The sequence below is a fragment of the Sorex araneus genome, chromosome 10, assembly GCF_027595985.1.
Source record: "Sorex araneus isolate mSorAra2 chromosome 10, mSorAra2.pri, whole genome shotgun sequence".
Taxonomy (NCBI): domain Eukaryota; kingdom Metazoa; phylum Chordata; class Mammalia; order Eulipotyphla; family Soricidae; genus Sorex; species Sorex araneus.
The window spans coordinates 66,944,404-66,969,803 of record NC_073311.1 but is presented as its reverse complement, the minus strand read 5'-3'; the positions used below and the strand labels follow the sequence as shown (position 1 = coordinate 66,969,803).

The window sequence follows — 25,400 nt, the reverse complement described above, 5'->3', positions numbered from 1 at the left end:
ACCGGCTGCACGGGCCGGGTCGTGCGAGCGGGACTGGCCGCTGCCCGCGGGGTCCGCGCGCCCCCGCCCCTTCTTTCCCGGGCAACTTTCTGGGTCGGCCCCGCGGCCAGCGGCCCGCGGGTCAGCGACAGTCGGAGGGGCCGGGCGGGGCGGGGCCTCGCTCCCCCCGCCCCGCGCGCCCCCCGCACTCCCGCGCGCGGCTCCGATTGGCCGCGCGCGCCGGGCCCGCAGCCCCGCACCCCGCCGCCCGCGGCCCGCGCACTCGGCGCCCGGAGAGGGTCGCGCCGCGCCGGGCCCGGCTCCGCGCCCCCCGCCCGCGCCCCGAGGGTCCGCGCCCCGGGCGATGGCTGCGGGCGCCTCGGGGCCGGCCTGCGGCTAGCGCGGCGCCACCATGAGTTTGCGGCGCGAGGACGGCGTGAGCAGCCTGTGCCAGAAGGCGCTGCACATCGTCACCGAGCTCTGCTTCGCCGGCCAGGTGGAGTGGGAGCGCTGCGCCGGCATCTTCCCGCCCGAGCGCGCCGGCCCGGGCGGCACAGGTGAGGCGCCCCGGCCCGCGCCACGACCCGCGCCCGGCCCGACCCGCGCCACGACCCCGCGCCCCAAACGCGCGCCCCGGCCTGACCCGCGCCCCAACGCGCGCCCGGGCCCCGACCCCGCGCCACGACCCGCGCCCCAAACGCGCGCCCCGGCCCCGATCCGCGCCACTACCCCGAGCCACGACACGCGCCCCAAATGCGCGCCCGGGCCCCGACCCGGCCCGCGCCCCGACCCAGCGCCTGGACCCGCGCCCCAAGCCCCGCGCTCCTGCTCCTTGCGCCCTGCTCTTGCGCCTTGCTGTTTGCCCCGTGCCCCTTGCTCCTTGCCCTGCGCCCCGGGGAGCGCGGCCACCTGTGGCGGGAGCTGCTGGCTTGGGGTGCGGGGCCCCCGCGAGCGGGCGCAGAGAGGCTTAGACGCACGTGGTGGTCGCGCCGGGCGCGGGGCCGCGTCCCGAGCCGCGCACTGCCCGGGTGCGTGGGGGCGCGCGGGCGGGAGAGGAGCCAGAGGCCGGCCGAGCCCTGCGCCCTGCGGGGTCCCGGCGCCAGGCTGCGCTGCCGGACGGCCTTGCGGGCCAGAGCCGAGGTCGCCAGGCAACAGGTGCGGAGCTGCGCCAGCGGCCAGGAAGGGACACGCGGGGACACAGGGACAGACAGTCGGGCGCGGGGTCGCACGCCTAGACCGGACCGGCCCGGTTGAAGCCACAGCCCAGGGGCCCCAGGGGCCGACCTGGCCCCTCCCCCAGCTGCTGTTGACCTCAGAAGCCTGCGAGGGAGGGGCGGCGAGGGGGGGTGGGGAGAGGAGAAGGGAGGCTGGGGGTCTGCTGCAGGACATCAGCAGCCCAGCCCCGGGGTGCGGGTCCCACCCCGCAGGCTCACACACCCAGGGCTGTATCCCGGGCCCAGGCTGGCTGGACAGGGCCCCTGAGGCAGGACAGCGTCCAGGGTCTCTGCCCCAGACAGTGGCGCTAGCGCCTACGATTATCCCCTGGGAACCCAGCTGGTCACATGGGGACTCGGTCTAACACGAGCAGGGCCCCTGGGGGGGGGGTCTGGGACCCGAGAGTGGCCCAAATTCGGGATTCAGGCTGTGGTGCTGATGCCTGCCCCACCGGGGTCTGACGCTTGGAGCCTCCTTGGCCACCTGTGGCCCCTGGTCCTTCCGTCCCAGAGATCCCAGGCCAGCAGCCCCGGGGGCCTCGTCCTTACCCCTGTCCCCATCGGGCGCCCGCCCCTCGCCCCATTGCTCTGCAGTGTGGTCGTGGCCCCTCCCGGCACCAGCGTCCCTGTCCTGAGGGTCCCGAGGTAGACCGGGAGGCTCTGCAGCGTGGCCAGAGCGCAGCGCCGTGGGCAGCTGCTGGCCGTGCAGGCGCCTCACTCGGACGAGGAGGGGCATTCAGCCCTGCCAGCCCGCCGTGCTGCAGGGGGGAAGCAGCAGGCCGGGAAGGTGGGAGGCCGCTGGCCGCTGCCCAGGACACCCACCGACCCTGCAGCCTTCCAGCCCTGCCCCTCCTGCCCCATCTCGGGGACAGCGGGCTGAAAGCCGGGACGTCCTGGGCGCCACTGCTCGGAGCGACGGCGAAGTCAGAGCCCCGGGGCCAGGCTTGCTTCTGGGGTCCCTCCGGCCCAGGGTCACACCCCCCCCGAGGCTTTGGGGAGCGGGGGCTGCCTGAACGCAGGCTGCAGGGCTGGTCACCGCCCCACTAGCTCACCGCGTGCCAGTTTATTGTTTAACCTCAGCTCACGTATCCAAGCTCTGCCGTCAGCCTTCTGATTCTGCGTTTCTTCGCAATTCTCATTTGAGATAAAAATTTGACTACAAAGTCTAAAAAAATCCCTTCCACCCCCGCGTGGGTGAGTGCAGCACCGCAGCCTGTCCCAAGCTGTCTGTCCGGTGGGGCGATGGCCACGCTGTGTGACGTGCCCCCGAGCACCTGGTGTGAGGCGGCCGAGGCGTGGGCCCCTCCGTCTCTCTGGAGCGAGTGCTCACCTCGCCGAGTGCCCACCGGGGCTTCTTACACTGTGGACACACGACACAAAGACGGGCTTCCCCTGGGCCACGGGGCAGGAGAGGACAGCTGGAGAGGACGAGGCCCTCTGGCCTGGCTTCCTCCCGCCTCAGACGGCTGCGCAGTGCTCAGGTGTCAGCTCACCTCCCTCCGAGACGTGGCCACGCGTGTCAGAGCTCACGGGCACGCCTGCCCCTGAAATCTGGTTCTCCTGCTTCTGCCTCATTGCACCTCACCATGTCCTGTGTTGTGAACGTTACTCCACGCTGTAGCTTTGCAAAGATTCTGTGGGGCATCTGCAGCCATTCACCAAGGGTCTGGACAGAGTCCGGCCCGAGGAAGGCGTTCCCGTGGCTCGCTTAGCCGGCTTCCCCACGGCAGTGATTGTGTCTTGGAATCACACTCGTGTTTCTCCCGGTCTGCGTTGGCTCTGCCGAGTATGGAGGAGCCAGTAGGCCGAGGCTGTTGGAGGGCGGCCGTTCCTTCGCTCATCCGTCATGGAAAAGCCCCCTCGGCCCCCGCCAGAACCCGAGCACAGACTGAAGGTGGGGCACACAGATGCCCACAGGAGCCTGTGTCCGGCCCGTGCTCCTGTGGCAGGACCAGAGCAGGAGGCCCAGCTCTGGGAAGCGGGGCCCAGGGTGCACGGCCAGGCCGGGCCCAGGACTGCAGAGTGGGTCACTGTGTGCGCTGCTGCTCGGGGCGGGGGCGCGGGGGAGGCCTCTCCTCGCGCCTTCGGAAAGTGCTCATCGGCCCTGCACAGGAGGGGTGCCCGTTTGCGCCCCCCGTCACGTGTCCCGGGCGGAACCTGGCCAGAATTCCCAGCCGTCAGCCTCTCCTGCCGGGACGGGAACTTCACGCAGGCCCGAGACGCCGGAAGCCCGGCCCAGTCTCCGCTGGCCTCGTCCAGCCGGGAGGGGAGGAGCGCGGCAGGCTGAGGGAGCACTCCCGGCTGCTGGGCCGGCCCCGGGGCCCCTCTTGTTCCCACAGTGAGCAGGGTCTGCCAGAGTGCTAGTGAAGACACAGGCCTCGCCTGCCCGGTGTCTGTCCACGCTCTGGACAGCTGCTCCGGGACGCGGCCCCTCCCCCGTCTGGCTCCTGCACTAAACTGCGTGCCTGGACCCCGAGGGCACGGTGCTGAGTGGCCCGGGCAGAGGCCCCAGGCCACAGGCAGACGGTCCCTCAGGGTCCTGCCCACGGCCTGGAGCTGGTTCAGAGAGCAGCTCCCAGCACGGGCACCCCTGGGCGGCCTGAGGAGCCGCCCCCCGGGCTCTGCTGAGGGGCTGCCTCAGCTCACAGGATGCGCCCGCGGGGCTGCGGTGGACAGCCCAGGAGTAAGACTGAGCAGGGAAGAGGGGACGGGGGTGTGTCGAGCAGGACGGGCTCGAGTCCAGGGTCAGACGTGAGGAAGTGGCCGTGCTGGCCCCCAGTGTCGGGCCCAGGGCTGGCTGGAGCAGGAGAGCGAGGGGCTGAGTCGTCCGGAGGGTTCCCGGTGTGAGGGCGGCCGTGCAGGCCGGGTGGGGCGCCCTGGGCAGATGAAGGTTTCTGGGGCGCGGGGACGCGGGGACCCCGAGGTGAGCGGAGAGCGAGAGGGGAGGGGGGCCCAGGCAGCCCACGCCGCCCAGCGTGGTGTTCTGGAAGTTCCTGCCCGTGTCGGGCGCGTCCGCCTGTGCTGAGTGTGTGGTCTGGGGCGGCTGCGGTGCCCGGGTGAGGCAGTCGGGGACGCTCGCGCAGCCCCGGCTTGGGTGGAGTCGGACTGGAGCCAAGGAGCGTCAACCTGATTATCCTGCAGCCTGATCTCGTTTCTGTCCTTCCCAGAGGCTCCCGGGAGGACGCCCAGGGCGGCTCCTGCAGGCGTCCGGGGACAGTCGGTCACCAGCTCCGCCCCTCCCTGGCCCCTGCTAGACCCCTCTCCCTGGCCTCCCAGAGCTGGGCGCCGGCCCCCCACCCCCCCGCCCCAGGACGTCTCCCTCACGGCCTCTTGCCCGGCCCTGGGGAATGGGTCTGAAGCGCCATGCAACACGACACCCAAGAGAAAGGACGGGCGAGAGCAAGGGCCCGGCCATCCCTTCACTGCTGCCCCTGCTCCCCGTGCTCCCCAGCCAGGCTGAGCGGACAGGGGGCAGGAGAGCCCTGGGGGTCTCTAGCGTGGGTCTGTCGGGAGCGTCTCGGGGGGCTGAGAGGTAAGAGCAGCCGCAGCTGCTTCCCGGCTGTCCCCTCCCCAGTGCCGGCACCAGCTCCCGGGGATCGAGGTCCCTGAGCCCCCTCAACCCTGCCCCTGCCATGCCTGAGCTGACCCCTCCCACTGGGCGGGCAGCAGGGAGGGTCTCGGCCTGGGGTGGGGACAGACCTCCCCCTGGGGACCGGCACCTCTGCCCACACCTGGGCACACGTGGCCCAGGAAGCTCAGGGCTCTGGGCCCTGCCCCCCTGGGGTCCCAGCCCCAGCCCATGTCCTGCTTAGCTGCCCACACCGTCCCTCCCGGGCGGCTCCTCCCTGCACCCCCGTGAGCCCCATCCTGCCCCCCCCCGTCCCTGCTCCCCTCTCTGGCTGGGCCCAGCCATGTGGACACACTGACGGGCCCTTGGCCTCTAGCACTGCCTCTCCGGGGGCGCCCGCTCCAGCCACGCGGGTTCTGGGCCCCCCATGGAGCCCCCACGCTGCTCCCAGAGCCTGAGCAGAGCCACAGCCACGCGGGGCTGCAGCCCACTGCCGTGTCCACAAGCAAATGGACGCACACATGCACACACTCTCGAACACAGTCGCACACGCACATACACGCACGCACATGCTCCGTCCACGGAGCCGCCCTCAGAGCCCTCACGGCGACAGGAGGGATGTCCCGGCCCTCTGCCCGCGGCCCGGCAGGCGGGCACGGGGAGAAGTGTAGACTCCGGGGCCCGCAGTGCCCTGCGGGAGGTCACTGTCCCTCAGTTTCCCCACCGAGCCCCCCGCTCACCACCGCCCTGGGCTCCGGGAGAGTCTCTGCAGCTGCTTCCCAGGGACCCGGCGTGCGGCTGGACACGCGGCTTCCCCCCGGCCTCCTGAGCCTGCGGTCAGCAGCGAGCGTCTCGGGCCTTTCCCACGGCCGTCACGGTGGACGGCAGCCCTGAGTGCCTGGGCCCCGGCCAGGGGGGTGACGTGCCCCCGGGGGAGGGGGTCCTCGTGCTGGCGGGCCGGGGCTGCACCCCACACGCCCGCAGGCGCCAGAAGCTGCCACGAAGAAGGGACCAGCCGTGGATCTGACCAGCCAGTGGGGTGGATCCGGGCCCCACTGGCACGGGGGACGCGGGTCACGCCCGAGTGTCGGCAGCTTGGGGGCGAGAAGGTCGCCCTCCTAGAGCACGGGGGCCGCAGGGCACAGGGCGGGAAGCTGGCCTGGCACACGGCCAAGCACAGCCCTCCTGGCACACGAGCAGCAGGCAGACCCCCAGCCCCAGCTCAGAGCCCCCCACGGGCCCCAGCCCCAGCTCAGAGCCCCCCACAACCCCCAGCCCCAGCTCAGAGCCCCCCACGACCCCCAGCCCCAGCTCAGAGCCCCCCACAGCCCCCAGCTCAGAGCCCCCCACGGGCCCCAGCCCCAGCTCAGAGCCCCCCACGGCCCCCAGCCCCAGCACAGAGCCCCCCACGGCCCCCAGCCCCAGCTCAGAGCCCCCCCAGCCCCCAGCTCAGAGCCCCCCACGGCCCCCAGCCCCAGCTCAGAGCCCCCCAGGGACCCCAGCCCCAGCTCAGAGCCCCCCACGGGCCCCAGCCCCAGCTCAGAGCCCCCCACGGCCCCCAGCTCCAGCTCATAGCCCCCCCACGGCCCCCAGCCCCAGCTCAGAGCCCCCCACAGCCCCAGCTCAGAGCCCCCATGACCCCCAGCCCCAGCTCAGAGCCCCCCACGGCCCCCAGCCCCAGCTCAGAGCCCCCCACAGACCCCAGCCCCAGCTCAGAGCCCCCACGGCCCCCAGCCCCAGCTCCGAGCCCCCCACAGACCCCAGCCCCAGCTCAGAGCCCCCACGGGCCCCAGCCCCAGCTCAGAGGCCCCCACGGCCCCCAGCCCCAGCTCAGAGCCCCCCATGCCCCCAGCCCCAGCTCAGAGCCTCCCATGGACCCCAGCCCCAGCTCAGAGCCTCCCATGGACCCCAGCCCCAGCTCAGAGCCGCCTGCACCCCCACGGCCCCCAGCTCAGAACCCCGGGGCGGTGTGCAGAGAAGCTTCCCCAGCCCCCGCGCTGACCCGTGTCGTGGTGGTCCCCGCAGATGTCTCCATCAGCCTGCTGGCCGTGGTGGTCAGCTTCTGCGGGCTGGCCCTGCTCCTGGTCTCCCTGTTCGTCTTCTGGAAGCTGTGCTGGCCGTGCTGGAGGAACAAGCCCCTGGCGGCCCCCGCGGGGGCCGTCCCGCCAAGCACGCCCACCGAGGTGCTGGACAGGGAGGAGGAGAAGAAGGAGACCCCCGAGGACGGGGCCGCGGAGCCGAGGGCGCCCGAGCCGGCCATCAAGATCAGCCACACGTCCCCCGACATCCCGGCTGAGGTGCAGACGGCGCTCAAGGAGCATCTGATCAGACACGCGCGTGTGCAGAGGCAGACCACGGAGCCCACATCCTCGTCCCGGTGAGGCAGCCCGGCACTGTGTGTGTGTATACATGTGTGTGTACACGTGTGTGTGCGCATGTGTGTGGAGATGTGTGTACACGTGTGTGTGCGCGCACGTGTGAGCATTGTGTGTGGAGATGTATGTGTGCGCACGTGTGAGCATGTGTGTGGAGATGTGTGTGTACGCGTGTGTGTGTGAGCACGTGTGTGGAGATGTGTGTGTGCGTGTCCACAAGTCCTGATAGGAGGTGCCCTAGGAGAGGAGGGGAGGCCAGGCTCAGGCCGTGTGGACGGTGCGGGACGCGGGGAGCAGGACACGGAAGGAGCGTGAGGGTGGAGCCACCCCGCCGCAGAGCACCGGGACGGCAGCAGCGCCTGGCCAGGCCCCTGGTGACCCTGTGGCCAGGGCGGGGACTCTCCTCGGTGTGGTCAGGGCTGGGGGCCGGCCCATGTGTTTCTGGCCATTTCAGTTTGTCACTCAGGGCCTGAAGCTCAGCCTGGTCGCGTGCCCCTGGCCGCTCGGCCACCTCAGGTGGGTGTTTCGGGACGTGACCTGAGATGCGCTGAGGTTCACTGTGGACACTGAACTGTTACCCCCACTGCCCCTCAGCTGACCTTCCTTAGAATAACCAAGTCTGCGGTGGTCTCGCGTGGTCGGCCCGTCTCACTGCTGCCCACAGGCTCGGCAGTGCCCAGGCATGCCGCCCGCCAGCGGCCCGACGTTCAGGAGTCTCGGGCCACTGCTCGGTGACCCGCGGAGCATTGCGGGCCCGAGGACAGCCCTGAGGCTGCGCTCGGGTGGACGGGCATCCAGGAGGACTCGGGCCCCTCCACCGAGGGCTCTGACCCGGGGCACACGCTGCCCCGGCCCCTTCCTCTTGGCGTGAAGAGGCGGTTCCGCCACCTCTCCCTCCCGGAGGAGCTGGGCCCTGCGAACAAGGACCGAGCGGAACAGAAAGCTCCTCTCGATCCCAGGAAGCATCCAGGGATCACGCGTGTCCCAGAGGAAGGCGGATCATACGTGACTCAGAGAGGAAAGCAGATGACGCAGGTCTCAGAGGAAAGGGGGTCGTGCGTGTCCCCGAGGAAGGCAGTGACACGAGCCCCAGAGGACGTGCGGGACGGGCTGCGTAGGTTGGAGGGGCTTGCGGGGTGGGTGGACAGACGGGGTGGGCGAGGCAGCTTGAACGGGAAGTTTATGTCCTCGGGGCCGTTGGTTTGCCGGGAGGGTCTGAGCTTGGGCAGGAGCAGGCGGAGGAGCGGGCACAGAGAGAGGGACGGGGTCGCTGCGCCAGGTGCCCGGGAGGGTCTGGTCCCGAGGATGCCAGAGGCCATCGTGGCCACTGCCGACCTCAGGTGGCCAGTTCAGGGACCCGGGAGACGGCGTGTGGGCAGGGCAGCAGCTGGTCAGGAGCCAGCAGTGAAGGACCCCCGGGGGCGGGGGCGGGGGCGGGCGGATCAGCAGGCCTCTGTCAGGCGTGTGGACAGGACCATCCCCTGGGCCGTCCCAGGCTGCAGGTGGTCAGCGACCAGCCAGCCCCTCGGACTGTCGTTGCCGAGGGTGAGACGGTGTTGCCGTGGCGATGGTGGCACCGTGCTCCTCACTGTTCTCGGTGCCTGCCTGTGGCCAGGGCCTCCTGAGTGGAGCACCTGGCTCCCACTGCCGGGGGTCTCCAGAGCTCCCAGGGCGAGGACGGCGGGCAGAAGTGGAGTGTCACCTCCTGGACCCTTCTGGAAGGGGCTTCGCACACAGGAGAAAGGCTTGAACCGAAAACGGTTGTGCAGAGGGGCAGGTTCTTCACGGATGCAGCACCCTCAAGCTCTGGGGGCACAGACTGTGCAGGGGCCCCCGGAGGCCCCGTCAGCACTCGCGGGGACCCCAGGGCCTCGGCTGCTCTTGGTCTTAGCAGGGGACGGCGCTGCCGCTGGGAGCCCGACCTCGTCTCCCTCGGAACCGCCTTTCCACCAGCACCTCAGCAAGACCCTTCCCGGTGGGGACCAGCCAGCAGGTCACACTGCAGGGAGCGTCGCGGGGGCCGTGCCCCTGGCACGCCTGTGAGGACGCCGCTTAGCATCAGCCGAGGGAGAGGGGCCGGGTGGCGGTGCGGCCGAGTGCACCGTGCTGTCAGGATGCCGCTTAGCATCAGCCGTGGGAGAGGAGCCGGGTGGCGGTGCGGCCGAGTGCACCGTGCTGTCAGGATGCCGCTTAGCATCAGCCACGGGAAAGGAGCCGGGTGGCAGTGCGGCCGAGCGCACCGTGCTGTCGCCTGTTTCTCACACGGGGCCGAGAGAGGCCTGTGTCCAGGGCCGCCCAGCAGCACGGCTGGTCTCGGGGGGCCAGGCCGGTGCCCGGTCAGCAGCCCCTGCCCAAGCAGGGCCCAGGGCCACGCTCTCGGGGTCCCCGGGGTGAGAGCTGGACGACCTGTGTCTGACCCTGCGGGGCACTTCTCGGCCAACCCTCCCACATCAGGGAGGATGTGGGGGTAGCCACGTGTCCGGGGCGTGGGGAGAGCCGGCTCTGGGACCCCTCAGCCGAGCCCGGGGGATGGGCGCTGATGTGCTGGTGACAGGTGACAGGAGGATCCAGACAGCAGCCCGAGAGAGGGTGGGCGCTGCCCCACGCTGTGTCACAGGCCAGAGCCCCGAGGCCACTCGGCCACGGGGACATGGGCCCTGGTCTCGCCGGACGAAAGGGGTCTGAGAGGAGGAAGGGAGAAGGCCGGGCGGGGCCCGAGGGGCGCTGAACCTGCAGAGCAGCGGGCGAGGTGCCCAGGCCAGAGAGGACCGCCCAGGCCAGCCGCTGCCCAGGGCCACACTGTCCTCAGCCCCCGAGGGAGGACTGCACCCGCCGCGGATTGCGCTGGGCAGCGGGCAGGACCCCGGGGTAGCCCTGGGCCAGGTGCTCACCTGGACACACCCAGTGTCTTCTGAGCCACCCCAGGCAGATGAGAGTCCACTCAGGGGTCAGTGCCCGCCCCCCCAGCAGCAAGGCCAGAGTGAGCTGTGCAGAGACGCACGGGGACTAGGGCCTGCAGGGACAGCCACGAGTTCTGGGGGTGGGGGGGCTCATAACGTCAGTGCTGACTCAGGACCAGGGACCGATGTGTCTTATGGCCTCTCAGGAGCCGCCAGGCAGAGCCCGGCAGAAAGCAGTGTACAGCCAGGCAGCCAGCCTGGAGGCGGCGTCTCCAGGCCCCAGCTTGTGCCGGGCAGCAGGAGGCCCGGCCTGGCGCAAGCAGATGCTGACCCTCACACAACAGTGATGGTGGGTGCAGTGCCAGGACAGCCACACCCTGCCCAGAGCTAGAACCTTCCACCTCGTGAGCCGAGTCCCTGCAGCAGACGGACGGACAGACAGATGGCGCCATCCGCCTCCCTCTGAGCACAAGCTCCTGAGTTGCCTCAGTGCCAGGGACGAGCAGACTCGGTCTGGGTGCTCCTACCCGAGGCCACATGGGGCCTGGCCGGGAAGTGCCAGCTGAGGTAGGAGCCTCGGTCTGAGCCCCGCGGGCCCGGCTGGGGGCTGTGAGCCTGCCGGGCACCTCTGTGCCCAGAGCCGGGGCCCCTGAGGTCCATGTCGTGTCTTTGCGGCGTCACCGTTCCACGGCCTGAGGCCTCTGGCTCCCAGCGTAGCTCTGTGTGTGTGTGTGTGTGTGTGTGTGTGTGTTACAGGCAGTGGTCCCCCTTACCTAGGGTGGGGGGCTCTCTGCAGGGCACAACACACCAGGCACCTGGCTAATGATCCTGTGTCTGTATGCATGTGTGTTTCATGCACATGCGTACCCTGTCTCTTGTACACACGTGCCTGTGTGTTGCCTGTGTATATATGTGCATGTATGTTATTTATGCATGGATGCATTGTGCTGTGTGTGCTCATGTGTGCATATATTGCACATCTTCACACGTGTGTACATGTGTTTCTGCATGGTATCCATGTGTGCCTGTGTGTGCGTGCATGTATCTGTGTGCATATATGTCCCTGTGTGTCTGCATATGTATGCACGTGTCTGTATGTGTGCCATTGGGCATGTGTCTGCATGCACATGTGTGGCGCTGTGTACATGTGTGTTTTGTGCACATGTGTACATATCTGCATGCACATGTGTGAATGTGTATGTGTGCACATGTGCGTGCGTACCCTGTCTGTTGTACACACATGTGCCTTGTGTTGCCTATGTATATATGTGCATGTATGTTATTTGTGCATGTATGTTATTTGTGCATTGTGCTGTGTGTGCTCATGTGTGCATATATTGCACATCTTCACACGTGTGTACATGTGTGTCTGCATGTGTATCCATGTGTGCCTGTGTGTGCATGCATGTATCTGTGTGCATGTATGTCCCTGTGTGTGTCTGCATATGTATGCACGTGTCTGCATGTGTGCCATTGGGCACGTGTCTGCATGCACATGTGTGTGGCTGTGTACATGTGTGCCTTGTGCACATGTGTACATATCTGCATGCACGCGTGTGAATGTGTATGTGTGTGCACCTGTGCGTGCGTACGCCTGTGTACATGTGCGTGTCTTTGTGCCCGCGCAGCCACAACTCCTTCAGGAGGCACCTGCCCCGGCAGAAGCAGGTGAGCAGCATGGACTTCGGCCCGGGCGCGGAGCCAGTGCTGCAGCCGGGGGAGACCAGCACGAGCATCGGCAGGATCAAGTCCGAGGGGGAGACCTCCACGAGCATCGGCAGGATCAAGCCCGAGCTGTACAAGCAGAAGTCGGTGGACTCGGAGGGCGCGGGGCCGGGGGGCGCGGAGCCGTGCGGGAAGCTGCACTTCGCACTGCAGTACGACTACGAGAACCAGCTGCTGCTCGTGCGCATGATCCAGGCGCTGGACCTGCCCGCCAAGGACTTCACGGGCACGTCCGACCCCTACGTGAAGATGTACCTGCTACCCGACAGGAAGAGGAAGTTCCAGACGCGCGTGCACAGGAAGACGCTGAACCCCCAGTTCGACGAGACCTTCCGGTTCCCCGTGGCCTACGAGCAGCTGAGCCAGCGGAAGCTGCACTTCAGCGTCTACGACTTCGACCGGTTCTCGAGGCACGACATGATCGGGGAGGTGGTGCTCGAGAACCTGTTCGAGGTCTCGGACCTGTCGCGGGAGGCCTCCGTGTGGAAGGACATCCACGGGGCGACCACGGTGAGTCTGGGCCGAGCAGAGCGCTGAGGACCCTCCCCATGCTGCCGGGGAAGTTCTAGAGCAGATCAAGAACCCCACCCCCGCCCCCCATGCCGCAGGTGCCAGACACGCAGTTTCCTGCCTCGGGGCTGAGTGGTGACGCCAGGGTGGCACAGACTGTTTCATCTTCAAAGTTTTTGTTCTGGGCCACATAGGAAGGACCGCAGGTGGGCACGGCCCTGCACACAGCCCACCTGGGTGACTGCCCTCCCGGGGGCCCTATAGGGTCCCCCAGGCCCTGCCAGGAGTGTTTCCGAGCACAGAGCCAGGAGTACGCCCTGAGCGTCACCAGGTGTGGCCCAGCAGATAAATAAAGCTTTCACCCTGAGTAGAAAGCCGTACTGAAAGGAGTTCGGTTACAATGCTGTCAGTGGTGTATAACGTTGGCACTTTTTTCGATGCGTATTTTTCAATAACTGTGCTTTGATTCATTTAAAAATCCACACCCATTTCCTTCTCATTCTCTTAGTACGTGATACTTAAATCTCCGGTCTCGTTCCTAACCACGGGGTGCTTGAATTAGTCAAAAATGTTTATTTTCAAACTCTTGTTCTTGGGCCAGAGAGACAGTGCCGTGGGCAAGATGCTTGCCCTGCACGACACCACCTGGACTTAATCCCTGGCACCCCCAGGGCCCCCAAGACTCGCCCTGAGCAACGACAGCTGTGGCCCCCACAAAAAACAAGACCTGTTATTTTTCCTTTTTTTTTTTTTTCATGTAAGGCTGGGATCTTTGACTCAAGATAGGTCGCCAGGGTAGACTCGGAGAAGTGGAGCTGGAGACACTCGGGTGGCAGGCTGAGCTCCAGAGAAACCTTGTTAAGCGGAAGTGTTGATGTTTCAACCTCCGAGTGTCTTGACCTATCAGCCTGAGATGTCGTAGTTCTGAAGGAGAGACGCTTCCAAGACGGGGAGACTGTTTCAGTGCCACGGGGCCGTGTGCCTCGCTCCTTAGGGCCGCGCCTCGGGGCCGGCCCTTCCCAAGCCCGTGTCCTGGGCTCTCACCGCTGGCGGGTCGCCACACTGTCTGCAGGGACTGCACCGCAGTCTAGGTGAGGTCTGGCCCTGCAGTGTGGACAGGCGAGCCCGCTGGCATGGACAAGGAGGCCCTCCGGGTAGGTGAGGTGTGCCCGCCAGTGTGGACGAGGTGGCCGGCAGTGCGAGGAGTCTGCTGGCCAGTGTAGATAGCATATGCCCGCCAGTGTGGATGAGGCGGCCGGCAGTGTAAGGAGTCTGCTGGTCAGTGTAGATAGCATATGTCCGCCAGTGTGGACGAGGTGGCTGGCAGTGTATATGAGGGTGTGACAGGATTGGGGTGACTGAGGCCGTCCCTCTCCCCTCGCCGAGCTTGAGAAAACAGTCGCCCCCTCCTTCCTGCTCCCCTGGCCACCAGCATTGGCCCAGCCACCTCCCCACGAGAGTGTGTCTGCACACAGTACACGTCCACGCGGGTTCCCGGGCTGCGGGTTCCTGCCTCTGCAGCTGGTGCCCTTGGCTCTCCTCAGCGGGTGCGCTGAGTGTAGCGAGCGCCAACACACAGCCAGATGTTGCACAGGAGAAGTTGGCATCGACTGTCCCGAACCCTCCTGGCTGAGCCCAAAGCCCTCGGCTCTCCAGCCCTGGTCTGTTCGCTTACGGTGTCCGCAGGGGGCTCGACGCTCCGCCAGCGGCCAGCGGGTCCTGAGCGAGTGATAGGGAGACGGCCTTTGGGACACTCTGCCGAGGGTAACATCCCCGCAGGGACCCCCAGTGGAATCCTGACTCCCCCCCATGGGGAGCAGGGGCGGCGGCTGGGCCAGGAGAGCTGCCCGGGCCGGTGGGAGTCGGGAGCGATGCCGTGTGCTGAGACAGCCGGGCTGGGGCGTGAGTGTGAATTGGCAGGTTGAGCTCCCTGGGCCTTCCGGGGTGGGGGCTCCAAGGGGCCCCTCCTGGCAGCCTCACCCAGCCGGCTGCTGGGTCCTTGTGTGGACTGCCTGGGCCCACGGAGCTGGGGGTCTCGGAGGTGCCTGGAGGGTCACATCTGGCAGGGCTCAGGCCGTGCAGTGCCACAGGGACCTGAGGCAGCATGTGCGAGGCACGTCTTGCTGGCCCGTGCGCCTCACTCTGGATGGCTCAGCCGGGCTCCGTCGGTTCGGTTCCCCCAGTCGGTGGCCCTGCCCCTGCCCCGCTGTTCCACACACTCGCTGCTTTGCACAGGAACAGCCGGTTAGCACCATCAGCTGCTTAAATCTGCGTTTTCTTCCCAGAACTGGCCAGGACCGTTTACAGATAGAACTGACACAACCCCAAAAGAGACTACGCACTTAGGGTCCCTCCATTCCGAGCCTGGCTGTACCCCCCACTCAGAGTCTGGCTGTACCCACCACCTAGAATCTGAGTGTACCTGCCATGCATAGTCTGGCTGTGCGCACTGGAGTCCAACTATAACCAAGTCCAGGCTCTGGCTGTACCCACCATCGAGAGTCAGCCTGTTCCTACAGCCTGTGCCCACGCCCAGAGTCAGCCTGTTCCTACAGCCTGTGCCCATGTCCAGAGTCAGCCTGTTCCTACAGCCTGTGCCCACATCCAGAGTCAGCCTGTTCCTACAGTCTGTACCCACCATCCAGAGTCAGCCTGTTCCTACAGCCTGTGCCCACATCCAGTCAGCCTATTCCTACAGCCTGTGCCCACGTCCAGAATCGGCCTGTACCTACAGCCTGTGCCCACATCCAGTCAGCCTGTTCCTACAGCCTGTGCCCACGTCCAGAATCGGCCTGTACCTACAACCTGTTCCCACACCCAGTCAGCCTGTTCTACAGCCTGTGCCCACGTCCAGAGTCAGCCTGTTCCTACAGCCTGTGCCCACGCCCAGAGTCAGCCTGTTCCTACAGCCTGTGCCCATGTCCAGTCAGCCTGTTCCTGCAGTCTGTGCCCACGCCCAGAGTCAGCCTGTTCCTACAGCCTGTGTCCACATCCAGAGTCAGCCTGTTCCTACAGCCTGTGTCCACATCCAGAGTCAGCCTGTTCCTACAGCCTGTGCCCATGTCCAGTCAGCCTGTTCCTACAGCCTGTGCCCACGTCCAGTCAGCCTGTTCCTACACCCTGTGCCCACGTCCAGTCAGCCTGTTCCTACACCCTGTGCCCACGTCCAGTCAGCCTGTTCCTACACCCTGTGCCCACGTCCAGTCAGCCTGTTCCTACACCCTGTGCCCACGTCCAGAGTCAGCCTGTTCCTACAGCCTGTGCCCACGCCCAGAGTCAGCCTGTTCCTACAGTCTGTGCCCACGTCCAGAGTCAGCCTGTTCCTACAGCCTGTGCCCACGCCCAGAGTCAGCCTGTTCCTACAGCCTGTGTCCACATCCAGAGTCAGCCTGTTCCTACAGCCTGTGCCCACGCCCAGTCAGCCTGTTCCTACAGCCTGTGCCCACGTCCAGTCAGCCTGTTCCTACACCCTGTGCCCATGCCCAGAGTCAGCCTGTTCCTACAGTCTGTGCCCACATCCACAGTCAGCCTGTTCCTACAGCCTGTGCCCACGCCCAGAGTCAGCCTGTTCCTACAGCCTGTGCCCACACCCAGTCAGCCTGTTCCTACAGCCTGTGCCCATGTCCAGTCAGCCTGTTCCTGCAGTCTGTGCTCATGTCCGGTCAGCCTGTACTTAACACCAGAGTCTGGCTGTACGCACCAACCAGAGAACAGGCTGTTCCTGTTTTCCAGAGTGATGGAAGCCCGGGAGCCCTCCCGCTGCCCAGGGAGCAGCCCCTGCCCCAGGCTTCTCTGAAGGGGGTTTCTGAGTCATTGGTGTCAGCCGGTCCCCGTGTCCACTGCTGGTCTCGCGACTCGGGCAGGGGCACGCCCGGGCCTCACAGGAGAGGGGCAGCCCACAGCCGTGTCCTCAGCAAAAACCCGGTGCCTGCACTTCCCACACCTGCATCTGGCCGCCAGCTCTGACCCTCGTCCAGCTGATAGCCACCCACAGCGTAAGCAGGGCGGCCGGGAAGCCAGGGAGACGGTCTGAAAGGCTGTGGTTGGGAAGTTGGCAGCCACAGGACCACGTCTCGTCGTTGGGCTGGGCTTGTTAGAGAGAGAGGTGAGCACTGGGGCCATGGGAGAGAGGCAGGACGGGAGCTGGCCGGGACGAGGGCAGAGGGGCAGGAGGACGGGGAGCTGGCCGGGACGAGGGCAGAGAGGCAGGACGGGAGCTGGCCGGGACGAGGGCACAGGCAGAGGGGCAGGAGGACGGGAGCTGGCCGGGACGAGGACAGAGAGGCAGGACGGGAGCTGGCCGGGATGAGGGCACAGGCGGCAGGGAGGAAGTGTCCACGACTGGGCAGGAGCGCGCTGGCCTCCCTAACCCGCACACCTCCGATTTGAACTCCCAGACTTCTCTCTGCTTGTGACGCTGGGGCTCCACCTGGATCCTGGCGCTGTGTGCGTGAGACAGACGGGGTAGAGGGAAGCAGGCGCGGGAAGTGGCCACATGTGGTGTGGCGTGGCGGGAAGAGGCGTGCAGCTACTCGGCTCTGGTGGGGAACACGTGAGGTGACGCCCGCCGCTGTGTCCCTCCTCTCCCTGGGCCCCCGTGTCCCCGTGCTCGCAGGGACGGTCATCGTCTGAGCCACTGTCCGAGCCCCCTGCGGCGTGGGCCTGGACAGTCGCCTCCCGGGAACCCAGGAAGGGAGGGACAGCAGGGCCGGGCCGCGCGGCAGACGCACTGCTGGTGCTTTCCCCTCCCGGCCGAGGGCAGGCTGGACGCACCCTCGTCCGCGGGGCTCTGCGTGTCCACCCTGACTCAGGACACAGCGCCGTGGTCGTCACGCGTGGCAGGCGGGCTGTCCTGCTCTTGGGCCTCGCATGGACGGCAGAGTGCACACCGGGGCAGGCAGGGGTGAGTGCGGGGTCAGTCTGGCTCCGGCCACTCCATGCCTGTCCCCACAGGAGAGCGTGGACCTGGGGGAGATCATGTTCTCCCTGTGCTACCTGCCCACGGCGGGCCGCATGACGCTGACCGTCATCAAGTGCCGGAACCTGAAGGCCATGGACATCACGGGCGCCTCAGGTAGGGGGAGGCCCGGGGGCGCCCACACCCCGTCTCCCCGGCCCCCTCTCTGAAGCCCCGCGGCAGCCCAGGGGCGTGACCCCGGGAGTGGCTGCCCGTACTGACCCCGCGGCGCTGCCCCCAGACCCCTACGTGAAGGTGTCGCTGATGTGCGAGGGCCGGCGGCTGAAGAAGAGGAAGACCACCACCAAGCGCAACACGCTGAACCCCGTGTACAACGAGGCCATCGTCTTCGATATCCCCCCGGAGAGCGTGGACCAGGTCAGCCTGGCCATTGCCGTGATGGACTACGACAGGTACGCGCCCCCGGGCAGGCCCACGCCCAGGGCAGCAGCTCCTCTCCGGGGGGACAGGTGCCCACTCAGGCTGTCCTGGGCCCGTGTGCAGCCTCACCTGCCCCCAGCCCTGCGCCCACCCGTGCACTCCCGCCACTGTCCATCCCCACTGGCCCCGCTGACCCCCTGCTGGCCCTGCTGACCCCCTGCTGGCCCCACTGACCTCCTGCTGCCCTGCTGACCCTGGATGGCCCCACTGACCCCCTGCTGGCCCTGCTGACCCCCTGTTGGCCCCGCTCACCCCTGCTGGCCCCGCTGACCCCCTGCTGCCCCGTTGACCCTGGATGGCCCTGCTGACCCCCTGCTGGCCCTGCTGACCCCCTCTTGGCCCCACTCACCCCTGTTGGCCCCGCTCACCCCTGCTGGCCCCACTGACCCCCTGCTGCCCCACTGACCCCGGATGGCCCCACCACAGCCCACCCGGCTACTGCACTCCCCCCTCGGCTCCTAGCCCACACGATCCCCGTTTGCTCTTTGCATCTCTGAGCCCAAGTGGCCACTGACCCTGTGCCCAGTCCGTGCCCAGTACTTGCCTGACGTCCAGCAGAGCAGGAGGCACAGGCAGAGAAGACACAGTGTCCGTGCACAGCCCTGAGCTCCGCTGGCCTCAAGGCCACGTCCCCCGAGCCAGCCCCCGCGGTGGGGGGCCACGGCGTCCCCTTCCCAGCTGTGCCCCGGCTCTCGGTCGGCCGCAGACGGAGTGGGAGCACACGGGGGCACGGCCACAGGTGCCTCCTCTGGGCACCCCGGAGGGACAGAGGCCCCCAGACACCATGCCGGGAGGCAGAGCTGGGTCGAGGCCACCACTGCCTGCTGCAGGGGCCCCGGCCACGCCTGCGACCCGGGGCCACCACGCACCAGGTTCAGAGTGGGGCGGGCCCCCGCTGTGCCCCCGAGTCCGGGCTCTGCAGGGGCCGTCTCCAGCCCCCCTGGCGAGTGGGACTCCCAAGCGAGGGGCCGCAGGTGGGATCCCACCCCCTGGCCACGGGCCTTCCAGAGCCTGCTGGGGCTCACGACAGCTGCCCCGCGTGGCACAGGCACCCCAGGAGCCAGTCCCCGATGCACACGGCCGAGTTCCATCCACCCCTGTGTGCCCGGGCCCAGGGTGACGCCCCTGGGCAGTGCCAGCGGGCCCTGGGGAGCTGCCCAGCAAGCGACATGTGCTCCGGGCCGGGGTGGGCGGGCGGGCAGTGAGATCTGAGTTGTGCTCACGCCGCCTCGGGGTAACACAGCCGGCCCCGGTCCCGCTCTCGGCTGATCTGCCCACCTGCTCGCAGGGTCGGCCACAACGAGGTCATCGGCGTGTGCAGGACAGGGCTGGATGCCGAGGGCCTCGGGCGGGACCACTGGAACGAGATGCTGGCCTACCACCGCAAGCCCATCACACACTGGCACCATCTGCAGGAGGTGAGAGCCGGGCACAGTCCCCTGCACGACCCGTCACCCTCGCCTGCCTGTCCCCCAGACAGGCCCCGGCACCACTGCCCGCCCTCAGGGCCCTGCACAGGAGCCCAGAGAGCCGGGCGTCAGCACAGCCGCTCGCCTGCCTTCCACGGCCCCCTGGGAGCCACGAGCAAAGCGTGCAGGTGTCTGCTGCTCGGGGGCTGGGGCGGGAGCACCACATGTGCACACACCACGTGACCTTCATGAGCACAGACCGACGGCTCAGTATCCACACGCATGTCCAGACCATGGGTTCAGTGACCACATGTGCACAGCCCAGGGGATCAGTGACCCACATGAGTGCAGACCACGGGATCAGTGCGCCCACATGTGCACAGACCACGGGATCAGTGCGCCCACACATGCACAGACCACAGGATCAGTGACCCACATGAGCATAGACCAACAAATCAGTGTCCGCACACGCCCAGGCCAGGGGTTCAGTGACCACATGTGCACAGCCCACAGAATCAGTGTCTCCACACAGGCACAGGCCACAGACTCGTGCAAGACCACAGGATAGTATGTTCACACACGTGTAGATCTTGGGATCAGCCGTCCACGTGAGCACACACCGCAGAGAGGCCCCATGTGCACAGCCCGCAGATCAGGGTCCCGCGTGTGCAGGGATCCCTGGCTCCATTCGGCACAGCCCCCCCCCCCCACGGGCTGCCCAGGGAGGGCCTCGGGGTACAGCCGGTGTGTGGGGAAACGTGGGCTCTTCATGCGGCAGGAGAGGCAGGAGGAGGAAGGTAGCCCCAGGGTGAGACCTGAGCCACCTCTGGCGGGCCCCGGCCCACAGGGCTGTGCTTGGCGGAAGCGCCTCCCACACCCGACCTTCTCACTGCGACCCTAGGGGCAGCGGCCAGACAACCAGCGAGACTTTCGGTCCCTTGGGAGCCGGGTGAGTCGCTGCAAAGCTGCGACAGAGGCTGCCCGTGCCTGAGTCTCGCTGCTTTGCAGACCAGAGCAGACACCCCTGCCTTGCTCTCGCCCACCTGCCCCCTGCCCGCCAACCGTGGCCCGGCCCCAGGTCATTCCACAGGGCCGACCCCGGGGGAAGACCCCTCGGAGCTTCTCTGCTGGGACTGGCTGTTACGACACCAGTCGGAGAATGTCGGGGCCCAGGGAGGAGGCGTCCCCGCCCGAGCGCCCCTCTGCCCGGCGCAGCCCCGCCCTGGTCCATCTGCGGCCCCTGTGGAGGGATCCAGTGAGCAGGGCGCCAGGGCCCTCTGGGTGTGGACAGTCCACACACAGGCCTCACGGCCTCTCCCCGCGTCGCTGTGCCTGGGTCCCTGAGGGGGCCCCGGAGACGCCTGCCCCCGTCCTTGTGAGGCAGGGTGGTACGGTGCCCCGGGCACTCAGGGTGACCGTCTCGTCCCCAGCTCCCAGGCCGCGCCTCCAGCTTTGACAGCCAGGGCTCCTGCCCTTCGCCCAGGCCCCTGTCCACGCCCTGACGCCCGCCTGCGGCTGGAGACGTGAGGGTCCATCTGGTCGTGGAAACGTCCCAGACCGAAGCCCCCGCCTCGTCCACCACCTGCTCCCGCCGCTCCCCACGCCGTGCCGGAACCAGAGCACCTGGCCCGCACCCCCCAGAGGCGCCCCTTTCGCCGGACCCGTCCCCTCCTAGGACTGTCTGCGTGCGCAGGCCACACCCCTCCAGCGAGAAGCCCGCCCAGACGGGGGCAGCGGTGGCACAGGTCACGGTCACCCTCACACGGCCCGACCCGTGCGGCCCGGCAGGACCCAGACCTGCCCTGGGCACCGTGGCCCCCGCCCCAGCCCCGCCCCCACCTGGTCACTCAGCAGCAGCCAGACAGCAGAGCAGCGGTGGGGACCCCTTCGGAGCGGGGGCGGCCCCAGGCGGTTTCTCCCTCCCCACCCCTCGGCTCTCCCCGCTGTCCCCTGCAGGCCCTGCGTGTCCCCAGAAGGTTCCCTCGGGCGCCAGGGTGGGGCCTCCCTCCTCCCGGGCCGGCCGGGGCTGACTCAGTGACGCGCAGGCCGTGACGGGGACCCCAAACGCAGCCCACCCGTGTTCCCCCGTACCCGGCTGTTCCGGGAGGCCCCCGGCCCCCCGGCTGCTGGGCCCGCCCCCTCGTTTCCCAGAGAGGACGACCAGCTTCCCGCCCCGCCGCAGAAACAGGCCGTGGAGAGTCTGTCCTCAGCCGTCAGCAGGAGCCGACTCCGGAAGCAGCGGCCCAGCCGGCACCCGCGCGCCCGGAGGGGGCAGGGACTGTCGGGAGACGGACGTCCTGGAAGCGCAGCTCCCTTCAGGACAGACAGTGCTCACCCCCGGCGGCCTCCGGGACGGGCCTGAGACCAGCCGGGTCAGCGCCAGTCGGAAGCCCGGAGAGGAGACTCCGATCCAAGCAGTGGAAGGCAGGAGGTTCCCCGGCCCGGAGTGCAGGACCGTCGGGAACAGGGTTTCCTCGGCAGCGACTCGGCTCCCGTCCCGGACTAGAGCAAGGGGCCGGCTGTCCCCGCCCCTCCCCTGACCCTGCGCTGGCGTGGGCGCCCCTCCCCATGGCTGAGTGCTGGCGTGGGCGTGCTCCCTCACTGAGGACGTTGGGCTCCCCCTAGACCCGCGCGTGGTCCTGGCAGAGCCAGTGTCTGTAGTGGGCTGTGGACTCGCCAGCTGGGCTGGTGTTACAGGAAGTGGCTCCGATGTGCAGCCGCCCACGCCCCCTCACCTGCCCACGCCCCCACACACCTGCCCGTGCCTTCCCCACACCTGCCCACGACCCCCCACACCTGCCCGCGCCCCCCCACACCTGCTTGTCCCACCTGCCCGTCCCCCCACTCCTGCCCTTGCCCCCCACACCTGCCCGCTGTCCTGGGGCTGCTGGCGGCTGCTGTGGCCGTGGTCCCCAGGGGTCCCTGGCCGGTGCGTGGACAACTGGGAGGGGGCTGCTCCACTCACTTGGTCTTTGCCCTGACTCCCCCGTGTGGCCCGGGGCGGGGACTCTGACGCCCACCCAAACAGTCCTTCCCTGATTCCGGGAGGGTTTTCCTGGTCAGGCGGCCGTGACGCGGGGCCGGTGTTTCACGGCACCACCGAGGTGTTTGGCACGCCGGGCATCGGCCTTCAGGGGCAGCCACAGGCCTGTGCAGGGACCCGAGACCCCCGAGCCGAGCTGACGCGGGTCCCAGGCATGCGGGAGCCGGGCCCAGCCAGGGGCAGTGCGGGACCTCCCCTTGGGCGTCCTTCAGTGCCTCGGCTAGTGAGACCCGGGAGAGCAGTCACTGCCCGCCCCCATGCTCGAGCCGGCTCAGCGCGAGTCCCCCCAAGGCCAGCAGCTTCCTGGGCACCCGCTCTCCCGGCTGCCCGGGAGCCCCCGCCCCAGCCCACGTGTCAGACCACCGAGGCCCACTCGAGAGCCAGCCGCACCCTCTGGGCTTCGAGCTGGGGAGGAGCCAGTCTGCGTGGCTCGTTCCAAGGCAGCTCGGGCTGTCGGGGAGGGCGGGCCGGTCCGTGTTTCACAGCTCAGCCAAGGCCCCGCTGCCTGTGGAGACAGGCAGGAAGTGGCGGGGATGCCACAGCCAACTCTGCGACCCCGTGCCAGCGGCCAGCTCCCCTCCGCCCCGGCGGGAGTCTATCCCCCCCACCCCCCACCCCCGCACATAGCAATCACTCAGTGATGTGGCTCAGGGCCGATTCACCTGAACCTGGCAAGACCCACCGAGGTTGACGTGGGAACGGCCGGTCCAGCGCAAGGCTGTTCCCAGCGTCGTGGCCGGCACGGCTGCTGCAGGCGAGAGTGTCGTGTTCCGTGAGATTTCTCCTTGGTTTGTCCCGTCTCATCCTCATAGCATGGAACAGTGACGTGAGCGCACAGAGGTGCCCGGCCGTGGTCAGTCTGCGGTGACTTGGCCGAGAGGACGCGAATGCGGACACCGGCCACTCATCCGGGTCCAGGAGTCTCCTCAGGCGAGCAGAAAGGCCTTTCTCTCTCCCGTCCCGTCCCTCCGGGCACAAGCGACCCCACAGCAAGTCATGTGACAGACCCAGACCCGAAAGTGAGAAACAGGACCCGAGCAGGGACTGGGGTCTCCCCAAGCACAGAGCAAGCAACGTTCGTGTTTAGCAGGACGCACGGACGTCCTGTGGGAGTGACACTCTCTGTCCCCTCAGCCCACCAGGGGGTGGCCCCCAGGCTCCCATGAGACTCAGGGTGCCACTGTTTGTGCCAGAAATGCTGGTGGTGTTTATCTGCAAATTTTTCCTCCCGAACGAGCTGCCGCCCTGCTCGGCCTCGAGTGGTGAGAGCCACGGCAGGGAGCAGCCCAGCGGCAGGACCCAGCAGCAAGGCCCTTCTGGGATGGTGGCCGCCACCCCGCCACCACACATGAGGAGAGCTGGGCAGTTCAGCGCCACACAAGAGCACGTGGCACATGGAGCATCGGTGGGGCATAGTCTTCGTTGGAAGTCCCGTACGCTGGGTTCCTTTTCCCTTCTCTCAATTAGTACTATAGAATACAGGAAATGGGCTGTGATTTTGCTAGAGAACAACAGACCAGCGGAAAAAATTCCTAAGATTGTGTAAAATTCGGCCACAGAATCACCCTCTGTACAAGCTGCATGTTCGACCTCCACCTAACTCTCAGTGTGGCTTTATTCTACTCCGTCTCGCAGAAGCCCCCGGTGACCCGGCACGCGGCAGACGCCAGTGTAGATAACTCTGTAGACGCTGTACAAAGACGCAGGTAGACAGGCTCAACATGTAAAATACTCGCATTCGTAGTTTTCAAACAAAACGGCCAACCCGAGTCAGCATTCGCATTAACGTTATATCAGCCCCCCCCCAGCCGAGAGAAGTGATTAGATTCTCCCACCAGACACGGGAGAATCGCGGGCACGATGGCACAGGCCCCAGAGAAAGGCCGTCCTGTGCTCCTGGTCGCCCAAAGCACGCGGCCTCGTGGGAAAACTCGCAGGCGGGTGCCGTCTTCGCGTCCTGCGTGACATTGGGTGACTCAGTCCTCAGTACCTGGCTTCTTTGTGTCTTTCAGTCATTGTCCACAGGTGACCTTTAAGCTGAACTTTGTGTTGTATTCTTACCTCGCCATGGTTCAAATCAGTATCTCTGACTTCGTATTGTAGAACAGGAATTTCAGGTTACTTTGAGGTTTGTGTTTCCGGCTTCTGAACACGGAGGCCAGCCACTCGTGACTTCCGCAGCACATACTTGTATTCCTTAGAACACATGTTCTGCAGTCGCCTTTCACGGAGGTCTTATATCCCAGTATTTTTGCGTCCCCTTTAGAATGCGTGAGCGTCCGCGTCAGGTTCAGAGGAATCATGTGACAACAAAACCTCAGTCGTTACGAAGTGTGCAGTTTCCGACTACTTTTGTAAGAGAAAATGGAAAAGCACTTGAAATCTAATTTTACTGTTTCGTATGTATTTTGAACAATAAAGTGATTATAACTTACGTCTGAAGAAGACACTGTTGCCGCATCTCATTTGGAGACGCTGTTGCCGCGTCTTCCTCGACGCCGGCACTGGCACCCGTGACAAGGCGGAGTGATCCATCACTCCCACCATAGACCCCGCCCATCTCAACACACCCAACCCACACACACACACCCAGCGCCATGCTGGGCCCTCCCATGCAGGATCCAGGGAACAGTCGCCCCGGTGCTGAGGGAGACAGCCCAGCCACTATTGGCACCACCCCATGCAGCCTGAGCACCACGGCAGGGAGCCGGGAGCCACTCGTCTTGTGCAGTTGGCCCGGCCCGAGTGCAGAACTTCCCAGGGACAGTTGTGAGCACGAGCGGTGCCCCCGAGCAGGCTCAGCAGGAGGCGTGGCTGCGACCCACTGGGCCGCCTGCTCCCAGCACATTCCTTCACAATATGAGTCCAGAGGGTCAGAGAAGTGGGTAGGGCTCTTGCCCTCCACTCGGCTGACGCACTCCGGTCCTCAACACCCCCCGTCCCCGCCCCGCACTGCTGGGATGAGCCCTGAGCACAGAGCCAGGAGTGAGCCCTGAGCACTGCCAGGTAGGACCCCAAATCCAAAATAAAATAAAGATGGTTCGAGAAAATGCACAGAAGAGAGGCCGGTGGGACGGCAGGAGAGCCGCAGGGAAGCAGGACGGCGGCGAGGGCGGGGCAGCGGCCCCGAGGGGAACGTCCGTGCAGAGATGCCCGCTGCCTCCCCCACGCCCCTGGAGGGTCTAGAGCCGCGGCAGGGGAAGGGGCCTGGGAAGTTTCTGGGGACACTGAGAGCCGGAAGTGTGTCCAGAGAACAGGAGCTGCCGTGACCCCTCCCCC

The 25,400-nt window shown here is 67.0% G+C and overlaps 1 protein-coding gene across 2 annotated transcripts; it reads left to right on the top strand.

Moving 5' to 3' along the window:
• Positions 1-269: 269 nt before the first annotated feature.
• SYT10 (synaptotagmin 10) lies at positions 270-24,562 on the top strand. 2 transcript variants are annotated; one of them, XM_055118204.1, is made up of 8 exons: positions 270-536; positions 6,787-7,138; positions 11,665-12,271; positions 17,225-17,345; positions 17,470-17,641; positions 18,958-19,087; positions 19,980-20,027; positions 20,509-24,562. In XM_055118204.1, the coding sequence occupies exons 1-8, from the start codon at positions 392-394 to the stop codon at positions 20,578-20,580; spliced, it is 1,647 nt and encodes a 548-aa protein (XP_054974179.1). In that variant the 5' UTR covers positions 270-391; the 3' UTR covers positions 20,581-24,562. The 2 variants fall into 2 exon arrangements, with proteins under 2 accessions (XP_054974179.1, XP_054974180.1); XM_055118205.1 differs by lacking the exon at positions 19,980-20,027.
• The last annotated feature ends 838 nt before the right edge of the window (positions 24,563-25,400 follow it).